This window comes from Oncorhynchus keta, chromosome 25 (assembly GCF_023373465.1).
Source record: "Oncorhynchus keta strain PuntledgeMale-10-30-2019 chromosome 25, Oket_V2, whole genome shotgun sequence".
In the NCBI taxonomy this organism is placed as follows: domain Eukaryota; kingdom Metazoa; phylum Chordata; class Actinopteri; order Salmoniformes; family Salmonidae; genus Oncorhynchus; species Oncorhynchus keta.
In genome coordinates, this window is record NC_068445.1 from 18,305,325 (window position 1) to 18,323,303 (window position 17,979).

Below are 17,979 nucleotides of genomic sequence, written 5' to 3' on the forward strand. Positions count from 1 at the left end.
AAATATTAAAACTCACAATTTAATTTATGATTGTTAGTTTGTCCAATTACTTTTGAACCCCTACAATTGGCAGGCTATGTATAAAAATGGTTGTAATTCCTACACGGTTCATACAATCATTTTGACAAAACTCAATTAAAGACAAAACTTCAATTAAAGATGAAATTCTACACTTAAAGCACAACTTGATTGTTTCCTTTCAAATCCATTGTGGTGGTGTACAGAGCTAAAATGATGCAAATTGTGTCACTATCCAAATACATAGTCTTCCATTTGTAAAAATGTCATAAAATAATATGTTCTTCGCTTTGTCATTATAGGGTATTGTGTGTAGATTGATGAGCGAAAATTGTTTTAAATCCATTTTAGAATAAGGCTGTAACATAACAATGTGGAAAAAGTCAAGGGGTCTGAATACTTTCTGAATGCACTGTACATGTAAATCTTAGAGACATAATGCATGCCACATGACATATTCATGTTAATACCAAGTTAAACTGAGTGTTTACAGTGAGAAATTCGATGTAAAAGATCCCATGACAGTTCTCAGCCTTTCAGTGAAGAGGGTCAGTAAACTGTTAACAGAAACAGTTGAGAATTGTTTTTGCCATTCCTATCAGCACAGTCTCTGGGTTTGACTCACAGAACAGTCTCTAGGTTTGGAACCCATCATCAAATGGCCTTTCTAGTTACACGTTGTATTCTACCGTTAGAAAACAAATATAGGCCTATGCTTTCAGTTCTTCATTTTTCGTGTGACTTTAGGTTTCTTGTAAGTTTCAGCCATTTTCAGTAACATGAACTAATAATTTTAGAAAGTGCACTTTGTGAGGCTTTAAGGCATGTCTTTTCAGTTGAGGGAAAAAAAGTGTGATCTTATCTTAAACGATGGGGGAAAAAAACTTTAACTTAAAACTGTCCGTTCATGTGAAACTGAAACTGAGGTAATAACAAAAATCCCCGGCAGTTACCTTTATGTTCTCATTCCAGGAAACTGCTTATAGAATGAATATATATATCACAGCTAAGGTTTATGTATGAGACTAAAAGTGATACTCCTAACTGTAGCAACAATATCAAACAGCTCCTTCCTTGAATGTCCCCAATGCTTTCACACCATTCTATTCTATCAGCTAGCTACTACTGCCCTCCCATGTTTAAATCAACTTACTGCCGCCACAACCAACATTTACAAAAGATGCCGTAAGACTTGTACACATTTTACTTGAACTACTTTATTATGACGAAAGTATTTGCATTACAACATACTCTTGAAAAACAAGGACAACGGATACATCATGCACCTTGAAATTACAGTGACCCTTTTTAATAATTTTTTAAATCTTTATTTAAAGTGACAATGTCCCACAAACTTTTTATTGCAATGATTTCATTATAAGTTTAAAAAAAAGCAGGGAAGTTGCATAACAATGAGGTTTCCACACAGATTAGAATGAGAGAAAGCACTTTCCAGAGGACAGCATCATCACCCCACTCCTTTACCCTCATTTAGCACTCTCACATGATAACAGCATCTGATCATTGCCCTCTTAAGCCTGCTAAATTAAGCCATTCACAGACCTGTATTTGGATGAAAGCTGGACTGTGAAAGACAGGTTAAGCAGAGACAAATTGTACCCAAGACACAGATAATGACAAGACGATTCAACAACACGACAGGAAAGATTACTCATGCCTTGTTCCGTGTAACTGGTCCCTGAAAACAGTCATTCATTCAAATTCTCTAGGGGCAAAAGAGGGCAGAGGGAGGGAGGGTATGGGGACAAGCTCTGTAGCATAATCGTTACATATTTTTAAAAAATAATACTTTTGCACAAGGATATGATGATGGTGTCATTTTCACCCCCATCTTTTCTTGAATTCAGCCACAGGAGAGCACAGCAAATATTGAACATTTTGGTTCTAATATTCAACTGCAATACCAAACTATGGTTTGAAATTCACAGGATTATTTAAGCAAACTCACATAAAATGTCAGTCTGAGGAAAAGGCAAAAAATATATATTTGGTACCGTTATGTGAGCTATGAAATGTTATTATCCAGAACATGACATGAGTGAATGATACAAATAACACAAAAAAAGTACACCTGGAACAAAACTGGCTTCACTTTAAGATATGTGATGTACAAGTGCTATTAAATGTTCAATGGAATCTTGAATTGAAACATAAAAAAAAAGGCTGACAATTTACTGCATCACAGGAGGAAAGAGATTCAGTTTGGGATTTCATCAAAACCTAAACAATGCCACCTAAGTTCTCACAACATAAATGAAATGTCTCTCATCAACAGGGATAGATTTGAGCACTCCCTGGTCACTGTTCATACATTGGTCCATAATGTGAAGGATACAGTTCAGCAATTGACTCTGAAAAGTTCACTGTTGAGTTACTTCTGATGCTGTGTTCTGGAGCTAGCAGTTTTCCTACTGCCGAATTCTTCTGGAGGGGGGTTCTCTTCTGCCTCCTATATGCTGGTCCAGTGAGCGGGCAAGGTACGGATTTAGACCAGCTCCACGTAATTGGCTGGGAACATTCCAAAATGACCGTCTGGGCCATAGCCCCGCCACCAGCCCTCGTCAATCATCTCGATGCCATTGAGGATGTCATCAGGATCGAAGGAAATCTCTGTCTCATCAGCTGTGGAATGAAAAGAGCAATACCTTAGATCACCATGTCCATTAGGATATCTGTTACTGTATTATTGTAAGGTGTCTATTCCGTCGCCAATGTTTCCCTGATTTCGTGAACCCCACTTAAAAAACCAGGAAGTGTGTAGAAAGGATAATGGACCTATATATTATTTTATAAGACAATATTTGAGAACTCACCAAAACAAAAACGAGAGAATCAGAAATTCCTAAAATGTCATGGCATGTGGCTCCCATTGATTTTGTTATGTTTGAATCACCCAGATAGCATAAAAACAAGGCATAAGCCATTGCAAAACGTAGAATTGCAGGAAATTCATTTTGAACTGCAGTTTCTCTCAGCCCCATGAAAAAATGTGTAGAATTTCAGGAAATTAGCTTTAAAACAGAAACATTGTCTATGGGGCCAAGATGAGTGCCTCTAAAACCATTCCCCCCACAAATTTGCCACAGTTGTTGAAGAAAATCCTAGGGTAACTACTGCTCACTGACTGCCAGTTTCCATCTAGCAGTTTCACTCACATTCTCCATAAGGGAAATACAGCACGGTTACACATTGTTCACACAGAGAACCAGTTCAGTGGGTAGAGTGTCTACTGTAAATTGTCAGTAGGCCGTGACTAACAATGCTTACCAGCTTGGTAGTCGTATAGAGCCCTGGCACAGACGCCTCGGTCGGTCTTCTTTGCAGCCACCTCATTCGTGTTCTCTTCCACCTGAGCGAACAACAAGGGGTGCTATACCTCTGAGAATGCTCTTCACATTTAAGTCCAAGTGCAAATTTTTACCAAAGTCCTCTGGACTTAAATGGTATTTCAATAATGATTGTGATAAGGGATTTTCTGATTTAAAAAAGTATACTATTGCTGTTTACAAATAATGAATCTCACTGCTCATGTGTTGACAAATATTTACCTCTGGGGGCTCCTCATAGAGGTTGTTTTGGGCTGGCTCTGTGGCATGGTTGTGCTCAGTGGGAGCTGCTGTTGCCTTTACTGAAACAGAAAAAGTGCATTGTCTTTATCTGAAAAGGAATACCTCTCTACCAACAGGTGGCAGCAGCAACACCAGGGATCCAGAGTACAAAGTAATTATGAAATGTGTCCAGAGAAAGGTTCATGATGAAACAGATGAGATGAATCGGACTGTTGTGTGATCAGACTGAGGTGTGTGGGGAGCAGGGCCCACCTTCATCTTGCCACTGATCCTCAGGGGTTGCATCCTGCTCATCCAAGCACTCAGATTGGGATGGCTCACCCACACTGGGAGTGGATTCATCCACAACGGGCTCATCCACACTGGGTTCTTATTATGACACAATTATGACACACAAATGATATACGAGCACAGATACACACAGTGTACAAACATACTAAAGCATGAACTCAAATATTCAGACACTGAATAATTATAAAACCATCTGTCAAGTCTCATGGTAAACAACAAGACACTGAATGAGATTGATGACGTACAGTGATCTAATGATGGACATGGCCTATGAGCCATGAGGGTGATGTTAAATTGAAATAACAAGAGATTAAAGGGAGTAGCATCAGGTCAATCATTTAGATTGATGGATTTAAAGCGAGTAGCATCAGGTAGGTATTTGTCCAAAACACAAACATAGCAATTGTATGTCACTCAGTCACCTACGTGTGAAGTACGTGTGTGTGTTGGGAAAGGGTCAGTTTGTGTCAGCAGTATGAGTGAACTCAGACCTGCAGCAGGGACAGGAGAGGCGGAGCCTGTGGGCAGAGGGGAGGCTTGGCGCAGGGGCAAGCGGGACGGCTCGGGCTCGCATGGTTGCTTAGAGAGAAAAGGGCTGTTCAAACGCCCTGAGAAACACACACCAGAGCAGACAGACAGTTTGGCCGGGAAGGTTACCCAGCAGAGCAGAGACAACACAAAGCAGATGTGGACTAGAGACAAGATGTGATACGAGACAATGAGTTAAAGTTGATGAAGGCAGAGTAATGCGACAAGATTCGCCTCCTGCATGTTTCAACATGGCCCAGACAATCCCCTGATCTCACTGCATGACCACATCCCCACCTGACAGAGCTAGAAAGCCCAGCTAGGAAACACTCATGGAAAAAAACATTTTAAGAACTACACTATGTATATAAACAGCAAACAGTTGTATTGAATTGGTGGCATACCTGGCTGGGGGCTGGCAGGGGTGTGGGCAGCAGCAGGGGTGTCGGTGTCTGCAGTGCTGGGGGCCATGCCCTTCTCTCTCTGCTTGAACATCTCTCTGGGGTTCATAGAACGCTGAGAGATCAGGGAGGCCGCCTCCTGAAACACACCATGTGGTCAGACAGACACACTGGGTATTGTATAGCCATAGCAACATTCCAGATGTGTTCTTTATTAAAAGGGAACAATACCATCTACTGTATGCATAAAGGTGTTCTGAATGATGTTCAACGATGAGAAGTCATGACCACAGTAAATGGTAGTAGAGCAGAAAGAATGTACAAACAGGAAAATGAAGGTAAGTGAAGCTATGGGGAGTTCAGATTCAAGCAAGGAGCAGATTTGGTTGTGTCAATGGAAAGGGAAGCAGGAAACAGAGGGTTCTGAGTCACAGGGTATAGGGAACCTTTAAACAATTATTAAACCTACAGGGGGCCACAGTTAACTCACATTGGCTTTCTCTACAGATTCACCACGCTTCATCCCTTTCTTCTGAGCTGCCTGGAAGTCCTTCTCCTGCTCCTCCTGATGATGATGCACCACACATAATTCAACACTACCCACGAGGCTACACCTACCGGTTCTGTATAGTTTGTTCTTGTGTTATACCTACGTCCTAAATGTGTGCCTTGACATTTAAAACAGATCATTTAGGTGGGGTGCAGACCTGAGTTCAAATATCGCAATTACTTTTATATACATTTCAAAGAAAGTGTTCAGATATTTTTTGGGGGGGAAAAAACTAATAGTTGAATATTTGAATGCATTTGGAAATACACTTGGAAAGTATTGACATGCATTTTAAAATATACTGACTCAAATACACTCCCCTGCTTTTAACCCAGGTATTTAAAATAGTATTTGAAGATGCATTTAAATAGTAGGCTATTTATAGGAAATTATTTGAAAATAATTCCAATAGAATTAATTGAGTAAGGCTACATTATTTGAAAATATGTAGGCCTATTTAAATAACAAATACACATGTATTTGAACCCAGTTCTGGCAGGGTGCATGTTGCATAAACGGATCTGCTGCCCCCTACATGAGGATGAAACACCAGTTAAACATAGCGGATTTGATTTGAATTCTCCTCAGTCAGCCGGCCTGTCCTGCAGTGAGTCAGCAGACAACTCACCCATTGTTGTTTTTCATTGTCTCTGCTCTCAGCTTCCTGCTGCTGCTGGTACTTCCTGTTAAACAAATGGGAAAAGCAGACTTAATGGAAACCTGGCTGTCTTAATAAGGTCAACTCGATAAGATAACCACCTTCAGCTAAGTTTACTAACCACCATTTTACTCACTTCTGCTGGTCAATCATAGAGGCCCTCTCCTTGTCTCTCTTCTCTCTGAGAGTTGCCTCCTTGGCCTCTCGATCCTTCCGATCTTTCTCCAGCTTGTGGCGCTCTTCATCTGCCTTGCTGCGCTCCTCCTGCTGCCGCTTCTCCTCATCTTTCTGAGACACACAGAACACGAGACCAGGTTAGGGTATTCACTGTCACAAAGGACTATTTCATCAGAACAAGCGGAGCAACACAAGCTAATCTAACCAGTATTTACATTTAAATGTACATTTTTGTAATTCAGCAGACGCTCTTATCCAGAGCGACTCACAAATAGTTCATTCGTCTTAAGATAACTAGGTGAGACAACATCACAATCGTATCAAGTACATTTTCCCTCATGGGCAAAGTCAGTGCAAGTAGAAAAAGCATGTGAGAGTTATTTAAGATACTCTCCAGAGGTAGGTTTTCAAACGTTTTTAAAAGATGGGCAGGGACTCCGCTGTCCTTAGTTTAGGGGGAAGCTTGTTCCACCATTGGGATGCCAGGACGGAGAAGAGTTTTGACTGGCTGAGTGGGAGCTGCCCTCCTGTAGGGGTGGGAGAGCCAAGAGACCAGAGGTGGCGTGCTCGGTTTGGGATATAGAGTTTGAGCATAGCTTGAAGGTAAGGAGGGGCTTCACATTGCTGCTCTGTAGGCAAGTACCAGGGTCTGGAAGATGATGCAAGCGTCGACTGGACACCAGTGGCGTGTGTGGAGGAGCGTGGCGACATGGAGAACATAGGAAGGTTGATGGCACAAGCAGGGAGCCCAGCCAACAGCGAGTTAGTTGCAGTATTCTACATGGGATATGACAAGTGCCTGGATTAGGACCTGCACCATTCTTGTGTGAGGTAGGGTCATACTCTACGGATGTTGTAGAGCATTAACCTGCTGGAGCCACGCCAAGGTTCTTTGCACTCTGGGAGGGGGACACCATGGAGACCCTGTAGTGGCAGTAAGGTGTTGGGGCTGACTCACCTCTGCCTGCGCCCAGAAGTTGTCTTTATTGGTCCGTTTGATTTCAGACATGGCGTTGGTCTTCTGATACACAGAGCCCTGTCACAACAAAATACAAGCGTTAGTTAAACACAACAAAAAACTAATTGGCACTCCTAGACACCAACCCCCCACCTAGATCCAGTACTGACACAGCATGTCAGTTAATTATGCAGAGTTAACAGGCTTTAAACAGCCTGTCCTGGCCTGGCCTCTCTGGCTCCAGCCCTGGCCAACAATCATGAGCTCAACTAAGCCCCTGGATTCTACTGCACATGAGTCATTGTAAACAACCAGCTCTGCACGTCACAACATCCAACATGTTGGAAACAAGCCCACACTGACAATCTCTCATCCGCAGCCTTGTGCAATGAATCTTACCAAAAATGTCCACAGGCAGACAACTTATTAACCGAAACAAATTAGCTATGAGAGTATATCTGACCACAAAGCAACTTGCCTAACAGTGCAATCTGCCTGTACAAAACATCTCTACAGACACTTAACATCTGATGAAACAAACTCAATGCATAACTAAAAATGTTCTGATTTTAAATTTCCAAAAGGATAAGATGATGTATTTGGTACGTACCACAGGTCCTTGGGGACCAGCGTCTCGGAATTTGTTGGACTCTTTGTGGAAGCTGTAGTTGGCCCCTGAGGCCTTGGCCACCTTTTGCATAATAGCCTCAGGTTCCACATCCTCCTCTGCACGGGCATTTATTGTGACATGGGCTCCCTGGAGTTACAGCAGACATTTTAGCTACAAACACGCGTCACACATTAGACAGATAAGGCCATGAAAAAGCTGTCCATGAAAAAGCTGTCCATAGGAGGGATATTTGATATCTGACAGCCACCACCCATAGGATTTGTTGACATGCAGTTAGCAAGGTGACTTTCATGATAACAACTGATAACAGACCACTTCAAGAGCTGATTCAGAAACCACAACCAATAATTTACCATAAGTAGCATCCAACTTCTGCTGAACTCTTAAACACTCAAAAGCTATTACTGGCACTAACAGGGGTGTCTACTCAGTCATTCCTGCAATTGTTCTTAATTTCATGTCCTGTTGAGGTTAGTATTGCAAGTGTACACATAAATACACTATATATGCACAAATGTATGTTGACGCCCCTTCAAATTAGTGGATTAGACTATTTCAGCCACACCCATTGCTGACAGGTGTATAAAATCGAGGACACAGCCATGAATACTGCCAATGTTTGACAATGGAGTTGAATGGCTTTACTGAAGAGCTCAGACTTTCTACGTGGCACCGTCACAGGATGCCACCTTTCCAACTAGTCAGTTCGTCAAATTTCTGCCCTGCTAGAGCTGACCCACTCAACTGTAAGTGCTGTTGTGAAGTGGAAACGTCTAGGAGCAACAATGGTTCATCCACGAGGTGGTAGGATACACAAAATCTCACATAAGTGACAGCCAAGTGCTGAAGCTCGTAAAAATCATCTGTCCTCGGTGGAAACACTCACTACAGAGTTCCAAACTGCCTCTAGGAGCAACGTCAGCAAAATAACTGTTCGTTGAGGAGCTTCATGAAATGAGTTTCCAAGGCCGAGCAGCCGCACACAAGCCTAAGATCACCATGCGCAATCCCAAGCGTCGGCTAGAGTGGTGTAAAGCTCGCTGCCATTGGACTCTGGAGCAGTGGAAATGCATTCTTTGGAGTGATGAATCATGCTTCACCATCTGGCAGTTCGACGGACAAATCTGGGTTTGGCAGATACCAGGAGAATGTTACCTGCCCCAAAGCATAGTGCCAACTGTAAAGTTTGATGGATGGGGAATAATGGTCTGGGGCTGTTTTTCATGGTTTGTGCTAGGCCCCTTCGTTCCAGTGAACGGAAATCATAACGCTACAGCATACAATGACATTCTAGATGATTCTGTGCTTCCAACTTTGTGGCAACAGTTTGGGGAAGGCCCTTTCCTGTTTCAGCATGACAATCAGTGCACAAAGCGATGTCCATACAGAAATTATTTGTCGAGGTCAGTGTGGAAGAACTTGACTGGCCTGCAGAGCCCTGACCTCAACCCGATTGAACACCTTTGGGATGAATTGGAACACCAACTGCGAGCTAGGCCCAATCGTCCAACATCAGTAACCGGCCTCACTAATGCTCGTGGTTGAATGGAAGCAGGTTCCCTCAGCAATGTTCCAACATCTAGTGGAAATCCTTTCGTGAAGAGTGGAGGCTGATATAGCATGAAAGGAGAGACCAACTCCATCAATGTCCATGATTTGGGAATGAGATGTTCAATGAGCAGGTGTCCACATACTACAGAATTACACTACATGACCAAAAGTAGTTGATTTTGATCATTAACTAAACATAAGCAGTCTGTATGGAGAAAATGCCTAGACCAGGGGTACTCAACTATTAGCCTATGAGGTCCGGAGCCTGCTGGTTCGGTTCTACCTGATAATGAATTGCACACACCTGGTGTCCCAGGTCTAAATCAGTCCCTAATTTGAAGGGAATCATTTAAAAATGCTTTGGAACTGGCTTCGAGGTCCAGAGTTAGTGGTCTAAACCATGCCAAATTATATTACCTTGAGAAAATTAGCTATGGAGCTGACATGATTGGCACATAGTCCTTTCCTGGCGTCTTTCACACCTTCTCCAGTCTGAAACACAAATACTCATAGGATTCATTCAACTTGACAACATGATTTACAAAATACAGAGGAGTGCCACCTTTGGAAGAAAAGGGAGTGTAGTGCAGCACTCACCCAGTTGATCAGGACGTATTTGCACAGGCCAGAGTTTGGGTCCTCGACACGACAGAAAGCGTACATTATTTTACCGCTGCTCAGTTCCTCCACCAGTTCCTCCAGTCCACCATCTGAAAACACCAGTATCAGGAACATTGTAGAATTTATGTTCTATGCAAAGTCTCTCACGTACATGACTGTGTATAGCCTACATTATGTACACAATACATGGCAAATGACTCCCTTTTTCAACATGCTCTATTTTTGACAGTGTGTGTTGTAAGTAGGTTTGCAGATTTTGTGGAATATTCAGAGATTGAAACTTTCCATGGGAATTAATACCATTTAAATGTATATGTTTTTTTTGCGTTGGATATATTTACCAGATGGCAAAAGAAACAAACATTTGACCTTAATCATAAGTAGACATAATTGCAAATAATTAAATCCTTCCAATAGGGGAAAAAAATGTTACAATTTTAACTTTTAATTAAATTAGTTGACTATTCACATGGGATGATTTCACTGAACAACAAAAGAAAGGGAATATTGAATGATCCATCACATCTCCCAAAAACATTTTCAACATACACTACCATTCAAAAGTTTGGGGTCACTTAGAAATTCAAGTCTTTTAAAGAAAAACCCATTTGTTGTCCATTAAAATAACACAATTAATCAGAAATATAGTATAGACATTGTTAATGTATTGTATTGTAGCTGGAAACTGCTGATTTTTATTGGAATAGCGACGTAGGCCCATTATCAGCGACCATCACTCCTGTGTTCCAATGGCACGTTGTGTTAGCTAATCCAAGTTGATCATTTTAAAAAGGCTAATTAATCATTAGAAAACCCTTTTGCAATTATGTCAGCTAAGCTGAAAACTGTTGTTCTGTTTAAAGAAGCAATAAAACGGTCCTTCTTAAGACTAGTTGAGTATCTGGAGCTTCAGCATTTATGGGTTCGATTACAGGCTCAAAATGGCCAGAAACAAAGACCTTTCTTCTGAAACTCATCAGTCTATTCTTGTTCTGAGAAATGAAAGCTATTCCATGCAAGAAATTACCAACAAACTGAAGATCTTGTACAACGCTGTGTAGTACTCCCTTCACAGAACAGCACTAACTGGCGCCAAACAGAATGGAAAGAGTGGGAGGCCCCGGTGCACAACTGAGCAAGAGAACAAGTACATTAGTGTCTAGTTTGAGAAACAGACATCTCAAGTCCTCAACTAGCAGCTTCATGAAATGAAGTGACACCATAGGCCTTGTTGATCTCTGCACACGACAGGATGCTCTTGCCAGCATACTTGGGGTCCAACATGTACGCTGCGGCGTGTATGGGCTTCAGGCAGAAGTCTTCACGCTTTTTGATGCATTTCAGAACTGCAGTTTCCTGCTTGGAGCAACAGTGAAGTGGGCAGGGCAGTACGCATTTCTTCTCTTACATCTGCAAGCAGATTCTGAACATCACACAGGATGGCATTGTCTCCCTCAATCCGTGCAATGGCTACTGCTATAGGTTTCAGGAGTTTCAGGCTGCTTACCACTCTCTCCCAAAATACATCATCTATCTTGATGGGCCTGTCCATATCGGCAGACTATAATATGACCATTTCTTGGAGATGCCTTCCCCTCCAGGACTGTCAAACATGATGACAACACCACTCCAATGGGTGTTGCTGGGCAGCTTCAATGTGGTGCTCTTATTCTTCTCACTTTGCTTGGTGAGGTACATTGCTGCTATAACTTGATGACCCTTCACATACCTAACCATTTCCTTGGCTCTCTTGTAGAGTGTATCCATTGTTTTCAGTGCCATGATGTCCTAGAGGAGCAGATTCAATGGGTGTGATGTGAGGGTAGGACTCCTCCACCTTAGACCAAGCAGCCTTCATGTTCACAGCATTGTCTGTCACCAGTGGAAATACCTTCTGTGGTCCAAGGTTATTGATAACTGCCTTCAGCTCATCTGCAATGTCGAGACCGGTGTGTCTATTGTCCCTTGTGTCTGTGCACTTGTAGAATACTGGTTAGGTGTGGAGATGATGAAGTTAATTATTCCTTGCCCACAAACACTCGACCACCCATCAGCGATGATTGCAATACAGTCTGCTTTCTCTATGATTTGCTTGACCTTCACTTGAACTCTGCATCCAGAAAATGAGTAGATAACGCATGTCTGGTTTGAGGGGTGTATGCTGGGCAAAGAACATTCAGAAATCTCTTCCAATACACCATGCCTGTGAGCATCAGAGGTGAACCAGTTGCATACATGGCTCAAGCAAGAAATTAATCAGCATTTCTGACTACGTTCGTCCATTGAGTGAAAAAAACCTTCTGATTCTAGGAGAACCATGAGCTGTTGCTACCGATAGTGTCTGATTCATCCTTTTCACCTCGAATAGGAGTAGAGGGACTTTTGTCAGAGGTCGCTTGTTGTGAGAACCGAGGGAATTTGATGCACTTGGCCAGATGATGCAGCATCTTTCTTGCATTCTTCACATACGAGTTGGCACAGTTTTTGCAAATGTACACAGCTTTTCCTTCTACATTAGCTGTAGTGAAATGTCTCCACACATCAGATGGTGCCGCAGCATTTTCCTGTAAAGATTATGAAAATAATGAGTGAAAATATCCTGAATACAATTCCATATGCAGATAAATAGTTAAGCAGTTAGATTAAACAACTCCTTTGCAATTTTTTTTAAAATGAAACATGTATGGAAACAGGTGAATTAACACTCCTCAATTAGCAGGCTCAAGCAATCTAAAAACCTACATGGTAGCAAAAACTAACCATCAGAAATTGTTAACAAGTTAGAAATGATTTAAACACACTTTGCTGTAGGCTACTATTTATGACATGCAAAGAAAATCATGCATATCATTTAAAATATATTCACCCCACCCAGTATTGTAATCAAAACTTACCAGAAAGCATGCAGTCCTTGGCTCAGACAGTGTAGTAGTGTGGGCTCAATAGCATCTCAGTGTGCAAGATCTTGAGAATCAGCTGTACATGTGATGGAAGAATGCACTATGCATGCAGAGGGTTGCAATTCCATTGAATTGGGGATAGTTTAACCGAAATATGCCACAAGACCTAGAATTCCCTTGTGTATCCCACAAAAAAAAGGTTCACTGTTGTTATGAGCTAACTTTTTTTGATTAATTTTTGCAAAATTCCCCAAATTCCAGGCCGGAATTTTACTGCAAAGTTTACAACCCTTTGCCACCATAGTTGTAAGTATCTTGATTAATCCCCCTGCCCCCCGAAAAGGCGAATACACCAGCGTAAGCCTTTTTGTATACCACGTCAATTAATTATCAGATCTATGCAGAAACAGAGTGCTCATTTTCTTTATATTCCTGTAGTCAGTCACCTGTTGAAGTGTCCTGCGGCAAGAATTCTTTTTGGGATTTTCATGTACCTCAGTCAAGCAGCTGATTTTCTTATTTTTCTTGGCTAAAGCGCGATTGGGTACACTTTCTACTTAATGATAGCTAATTTGAGGACATTTTTTGCCAACTTACTATGACTGACATGTGGTCATCTCACCTTGCTACCTTAAAATGAATGCACTAACTCTAATCTAAGTCGCTCATGATAAGAGCACCTGCTAAATGACTAAAATGTAAATGTTTTCCCCTACTACATTACACATGCTTGGTTATCTTTCTTTTCACATATGCAAATAGTTATCTTCTGAAAGAAAACTGTCTGGGAGACTTACCCAAACAATAAAAATGTCACTATGGCAAAAGATTAACATTTACCTTTGCTTGCATCTTTTAAATTGCCTTACTGTGCTTTCAGAGCAATTCAGTGGCACACCTTAAGTGAGGGTGATGATCTCAGACAACATTGCAGACTCGATACCAGACAGAATACATTTACATGTTGGAGCCTTTCTTGGATTCTGTCTACCACACTCACCTCCCTTCTCTGCCAATCGTATATCATTAGTGTTCCCCTCGTAGGTGAACAAGGCCCTGCAGAGAAGAACGCCAGGTTACAGGATCACACAACCATTGCAAAATTGTACATTGGAAGCCTAATAAGCAGTTTAAATAGACCGTCAGCATCAGTATTCACAACCAAACTTAGCAAGCTATTGCAGAATAGCATCCTGAAGCAACCTGGCTAAGTGATGTGCCTTACTCAAAACATGACACTTGATTGAACTGCATAACTTCGGATCGGAACCATTAAAGCTGCAATATGTAACTTTTTGGATGACCCACCAAATTCACATTGAAAAGTGAGATAGATCTATCACCCTCATTGAAAGCAAGTCAAAGAAGCGGTAGATCTGTTCCATTTCATGATAGCCAAATTGGTAGTTACAGTCTTGTCCCATCGCGGCAACTCCCGTACGGAGGCGAAGGTCGAGAGCCATACATCCTCTGAAACACAACCCTGCCAAGCCGCACTGCTTCTTGACACTGATCTCTTAACCTGGAAGCCAGCCGCACCAATGTGTTAGAGGACACCATACAACTGGCAACCGAAATCAGCGCGCATGTGCCAGGCCCACCACAGGAGTTGCTAGAGCGGAATGGGACAAGTACATCCCAGCCAGCCAAACCCTCCCCTAACCCGGGTGATGCGGGGCCAATTGTGCACCACCTCATTGGTCTCCTGGTCTCGACACAGCCCGGGATCAAACCGGTTCTTTAAAGATGCCTCAAGCACCGCAATGCCGTGCCTTAGACCACTGCGCCACTATGGAGTCTATGTGAGCCATTTCTATGCTTCCCGTTCTTAAGTTTCATTTTTGTATCTTTTACTTTCGGTTTTGTACATCAGCTTCAAAGAGCTGATAAAATACTATATTTTCGGTTTAGATGGTACACTATACTTGCTTGTATTGTCACATATACTGAAATTAGGCAAACTATTAGAATTTGAACAAACAGGAAATGGCGGAGCGATTTCAGCTTAGTACAACTTAGTGTGCAAAATGTAGAGCTTTTGTAGAGCTATGTAAACCAAACAAAAATATGTAAAGTGTTGGTCCCATGTTTCATGAGCTGAAATATCCCAGAAATGTTCCATACTCACAAAATGCTTATTGCTTTAAAAGTTGTGCACAATTTTCTTTACATCCCTGTTAGTGAGCATTTCTCCTTTGCCAAGATAATCCATCTTACCTAACAGGTGTAGCATATCAAGAAGCTGATTAAATGGCATGATCATTACAAGTGCACTTTGTGCTGGGGACAATAAAATCTAACTTAAAAAAATGTGCAGTTGTATCACAATACCACAGATGCCTAAAGCTGAGGGAGTGTGCAATTGGCATACTGACTGCAGGAATGTCCACCAGAGCTGTTGCCAGAGAATTTAATGTTCATTTCTCTACCATAAGTCACCCCCAACATCATTTTAGAGAATTTGGCATACATCCAACCGGCCTCACAACATGTAACCATGCCAGCTCAGGACCTCCACATTCAGCTTCTTCACCTGCGTCATCATCTGAGACCAACCACTCGGACAGCTGATGAAACTGTGGGTTTGCACAACCAAATTATTTCTGCACAAACCGTCAAACCGTCTCAGGGAAGCTCATCTGTGTGCTCGTCGTCCTCACCAGTGTCATAACCGACTTCAGTGGACAAATGCTCACCTTCGACAGCCACTGACAAGCTGGAGAAGTGTGCTCTTTACAGATGAATCTCGGTTTCAACTGTACCAGGCAGATGGCAGACAGCATGTATGGCGACATGTGGGCAAGCAGTTTGCTGATGTCAATGTTGTGAACAGAATGCCCCATGGTGTCTTTATAGTATGGGCAGGCATAAGCTATGGACAATGAACACAATTGCATTTTAATTCGATGGAAACTTAAATGCATAGATACCATGAGATCCCGAAGCCCATTGTCGTGCCAGTCATCCTCTCATGTTTCAGCATGATAATGCACAGCCCTGTACACAATTCCTGGAAGCTGAAAATGTCCCCATTGTTTCATAGTCTGCATACTCACTAGATATGTCAACCATGGAGCATGTTTGGCATGATCTGCATCGACGTGTACAACAGCATGTTCAAGTTCCAGCCAATACCAGCAACTTCAAACAGCCATTGAAGAGGAGTGGAACAACATTCCACAATCCAACAGCCTTATCAACTCTATGCAAATGAGATGTGTCACGCTGCATGAGACAAATAGTGGTCACACCTGGTTCTGATCCATGCCCCTACATTTTTTTAAAGGTATCTGTGACTAACAGATGCATACCTATATTCCCAGGCATGTGAAATTCATAGCTTAGGGCCGAATGAGTTCATTTAAATTATTTTTGTACTGAGACTCAGTCAAATCTTTGAAATTGTTGCATGTTGCGTTTATTTTTGTTCGGTGGAATTATATGGTGAGAAATGTCTAAAAACACTTATGAGAGCTTCCTCTTTTAGTTAGCCAAGTCTGGTCCCTATGCCATGGTTGAGCTAAATAACTTTTAATTCAGCAACAGGATGTGTGCGAAGACTAAAACCCTCTGGGTTTGATAAACCGTCTTGACAACTAAAGCAGGTCAATTAAGGTCATCTTTAAAACACCTACACCAACAGGTTTTATTTGAAGTGACACAGAAAATTAACTTGATGCTCCAGAAACGTATTTTCTCTAGTAAAAATTCGGACTAACTAGCTACTGTAGCTAGCTAACATTAGCCAAATGAGTTAGCTGCATACAAGTTTAGGCATTGCAATGTGAATGAATCCAATAAAATAAATAAAACAGGTAACTCAAATAGGCATGTTATATAGCACCATCATTAACTAGTTAGCTAACGTTAGATAGCTACTCAACGAGCTAAGGAAATTGCCAGACTACAAGGTCATCAGATTTACCTCGACGAAACATGGCAATAATCATCATACTGCTTCGTTGTAACACAATTCATTTTCATTGCACAACTAGCGAGCTAGTTAACTGATATGATAGCTAAGTTAGCTAGGGAGCTAGCTACTTAAAACATAGCGGATGCAACATGTTATGTCGAGGCAATTAAAGCTTGCTACCGTCCTTACCAGTTGGTGTTGGATTTCTCATCTACAACCTCTTTGTAAGCATTTGTCAGGGAAATTCCGTTTTTACTTAAGTTCACTGCCATTTTTCTTTATCTCAAACACTTGTGCTAGCTGTGAAACGCCCGTCCTAGCTACTTTATGGAGGAAGTAGAATATAATCACTTCTGAATGAGCGCTCAGCACACAGGAAACTCGTCTCATAACATGAACAGAACCAGAGACATCTCTGACAGAACATTCCACCTCATCCACTCTGACTAGGCGCCCTCTGATGGAACATTGACGTGAAACTGGTCATGTTTACAGTACTCTTTCTGTACCATTTATGCAAGTAATGTATATACTGTTTTTCTTTTCCATACACTGACTAGGCTACATGCAACCCCAATTTTTGTCTTAAAGTAGACTTTGTTAACTTTTCTGCTTGTAAAATAAACTTGACATGTTGAGTTCTATGGGGCAGCTCCAGTTAGCAGGATGTAGAGTGGGGCCAAGCGTTCTAGATAAGCGTATTATTGTTTGTTCCAAAAAATTGTTTTACAGACCCAAAGTAGAAACATCCCTCATCTCTGATATTAGTAACAAAGTTGATCTAACCCTGATAACACAGCCTGTTAGACCAGACATGGAAAACTACACAGACAAGGGAATATATATATACACTTAGGTTGGAGTCATTAAAACTCGATTTTCAACCACTCCACAAAAGTCTTGTTAACAAACTATCGTTTTGGCAAGTCGGTTAAAACATCTACTTTGTGCATGACACAAGTCATTTTTCCAACAATTGTTTACAGACAGATTATTCCACTTATTCACTGCATCACAATTCCAGTGGGTCAGAAGTTTACTTTAAACAGCTTGGAAAAATCTAGAAAATTATGTCATGGCGTTAGAAGCTTCTAATAGGCTAATTGACATCATTTGAGTCAATTTGAGGTGTACCTGTGGATGTATTTCAAGGCCTACCTTCAAACTCAGTGCCTCTTTGCTTGACACC

At 41.6% G+C, this 17,979-nt stretch overlaps 1 protein-coding gene across 6 annotated transcripts; it reads right to left on the minus strand.

Moving 5' to 3' along the window:
* Window positions 1-1,215: 1,215 nt before the first annotated feature.
* Window positions 1,216-17,226, minus strand: LOC118382028 (drebrin-like protein B). 6 transcript variants are annotated; one of them, XM_035768900.2, is made up of 15 exons: window positions 16,980-17,226; window positions 13,875-13,930; window positions 9,951-10,063; window positions 9,771-9,845; window positions 7,782-7,928; window positions 7,172-7,249; window positions 6,173-6,324; window positions 6,007-6,061; window positions 5,319-5,393; window positions 4,832-4,967; window positions 4,391-4,507; window positions 3,861-3,977; window positions 3,588-3,667; window positions 3,307-3,388; window positions 1,216-2,661 (listed from the first exon to the last, which is right to left on the minus strand). In XM_035768900.2, exons 1-15 carry the CDS (start codon window positions 17,060-17,062, stop codon window positions 2,525-2,527), a joined length of 1,503 nt encoding a protein of 500 aa, XP_035624793.1. In that variant the 5' UTR covers window positions 17,063-17,226; the 3' UTR covers window positions 1,216-2,524. The 6 variants fall into 6 exon arrangements, with proteins under 6 accessions (XP_035624793.1, XP_035624797.1, XP_035624794.2 ...); XM_035768904.2 differs by lacking the exon at window positions 16,980-17,226 and adding an exon at window positions 15,931-16,056; XM_035768901.2 differs by lacking the exon at window positions 16,980-17,226 and adding an exon at window positions 15,805-15,881.
* Window positions 17,227-17,979: the final 753 nt, after the last annotated feature.

What these genes read in the sequence shown, in the direction of transcription:
- LOC118382028 (XM_035768900.2), bottom strand. Translation starts at nt 17,062, where the DNA reads ATGGCAGTGAACTTAAGTAAAAACGGAATTTCCCTGACAAATGCTTAC. An exon ending in ACAATGAAAAACAACAATGG is followed by an intron (nt 5,394 to 6,006) that starts GTGAGTTGTCTG and finishes CATCATCATCAG; the next exon opens with GAGGAGCAGGAGAAGGACTT. An exon ending in GGATCAGTGGCAAGATGAAG is followed by an intron (nt 3,668 to 3,860) that starts GTGGGCCCTGCT and finishes TTTCTGTTTCAG; the next exon opens with TAAAGGCAACAGCAGCTCCC.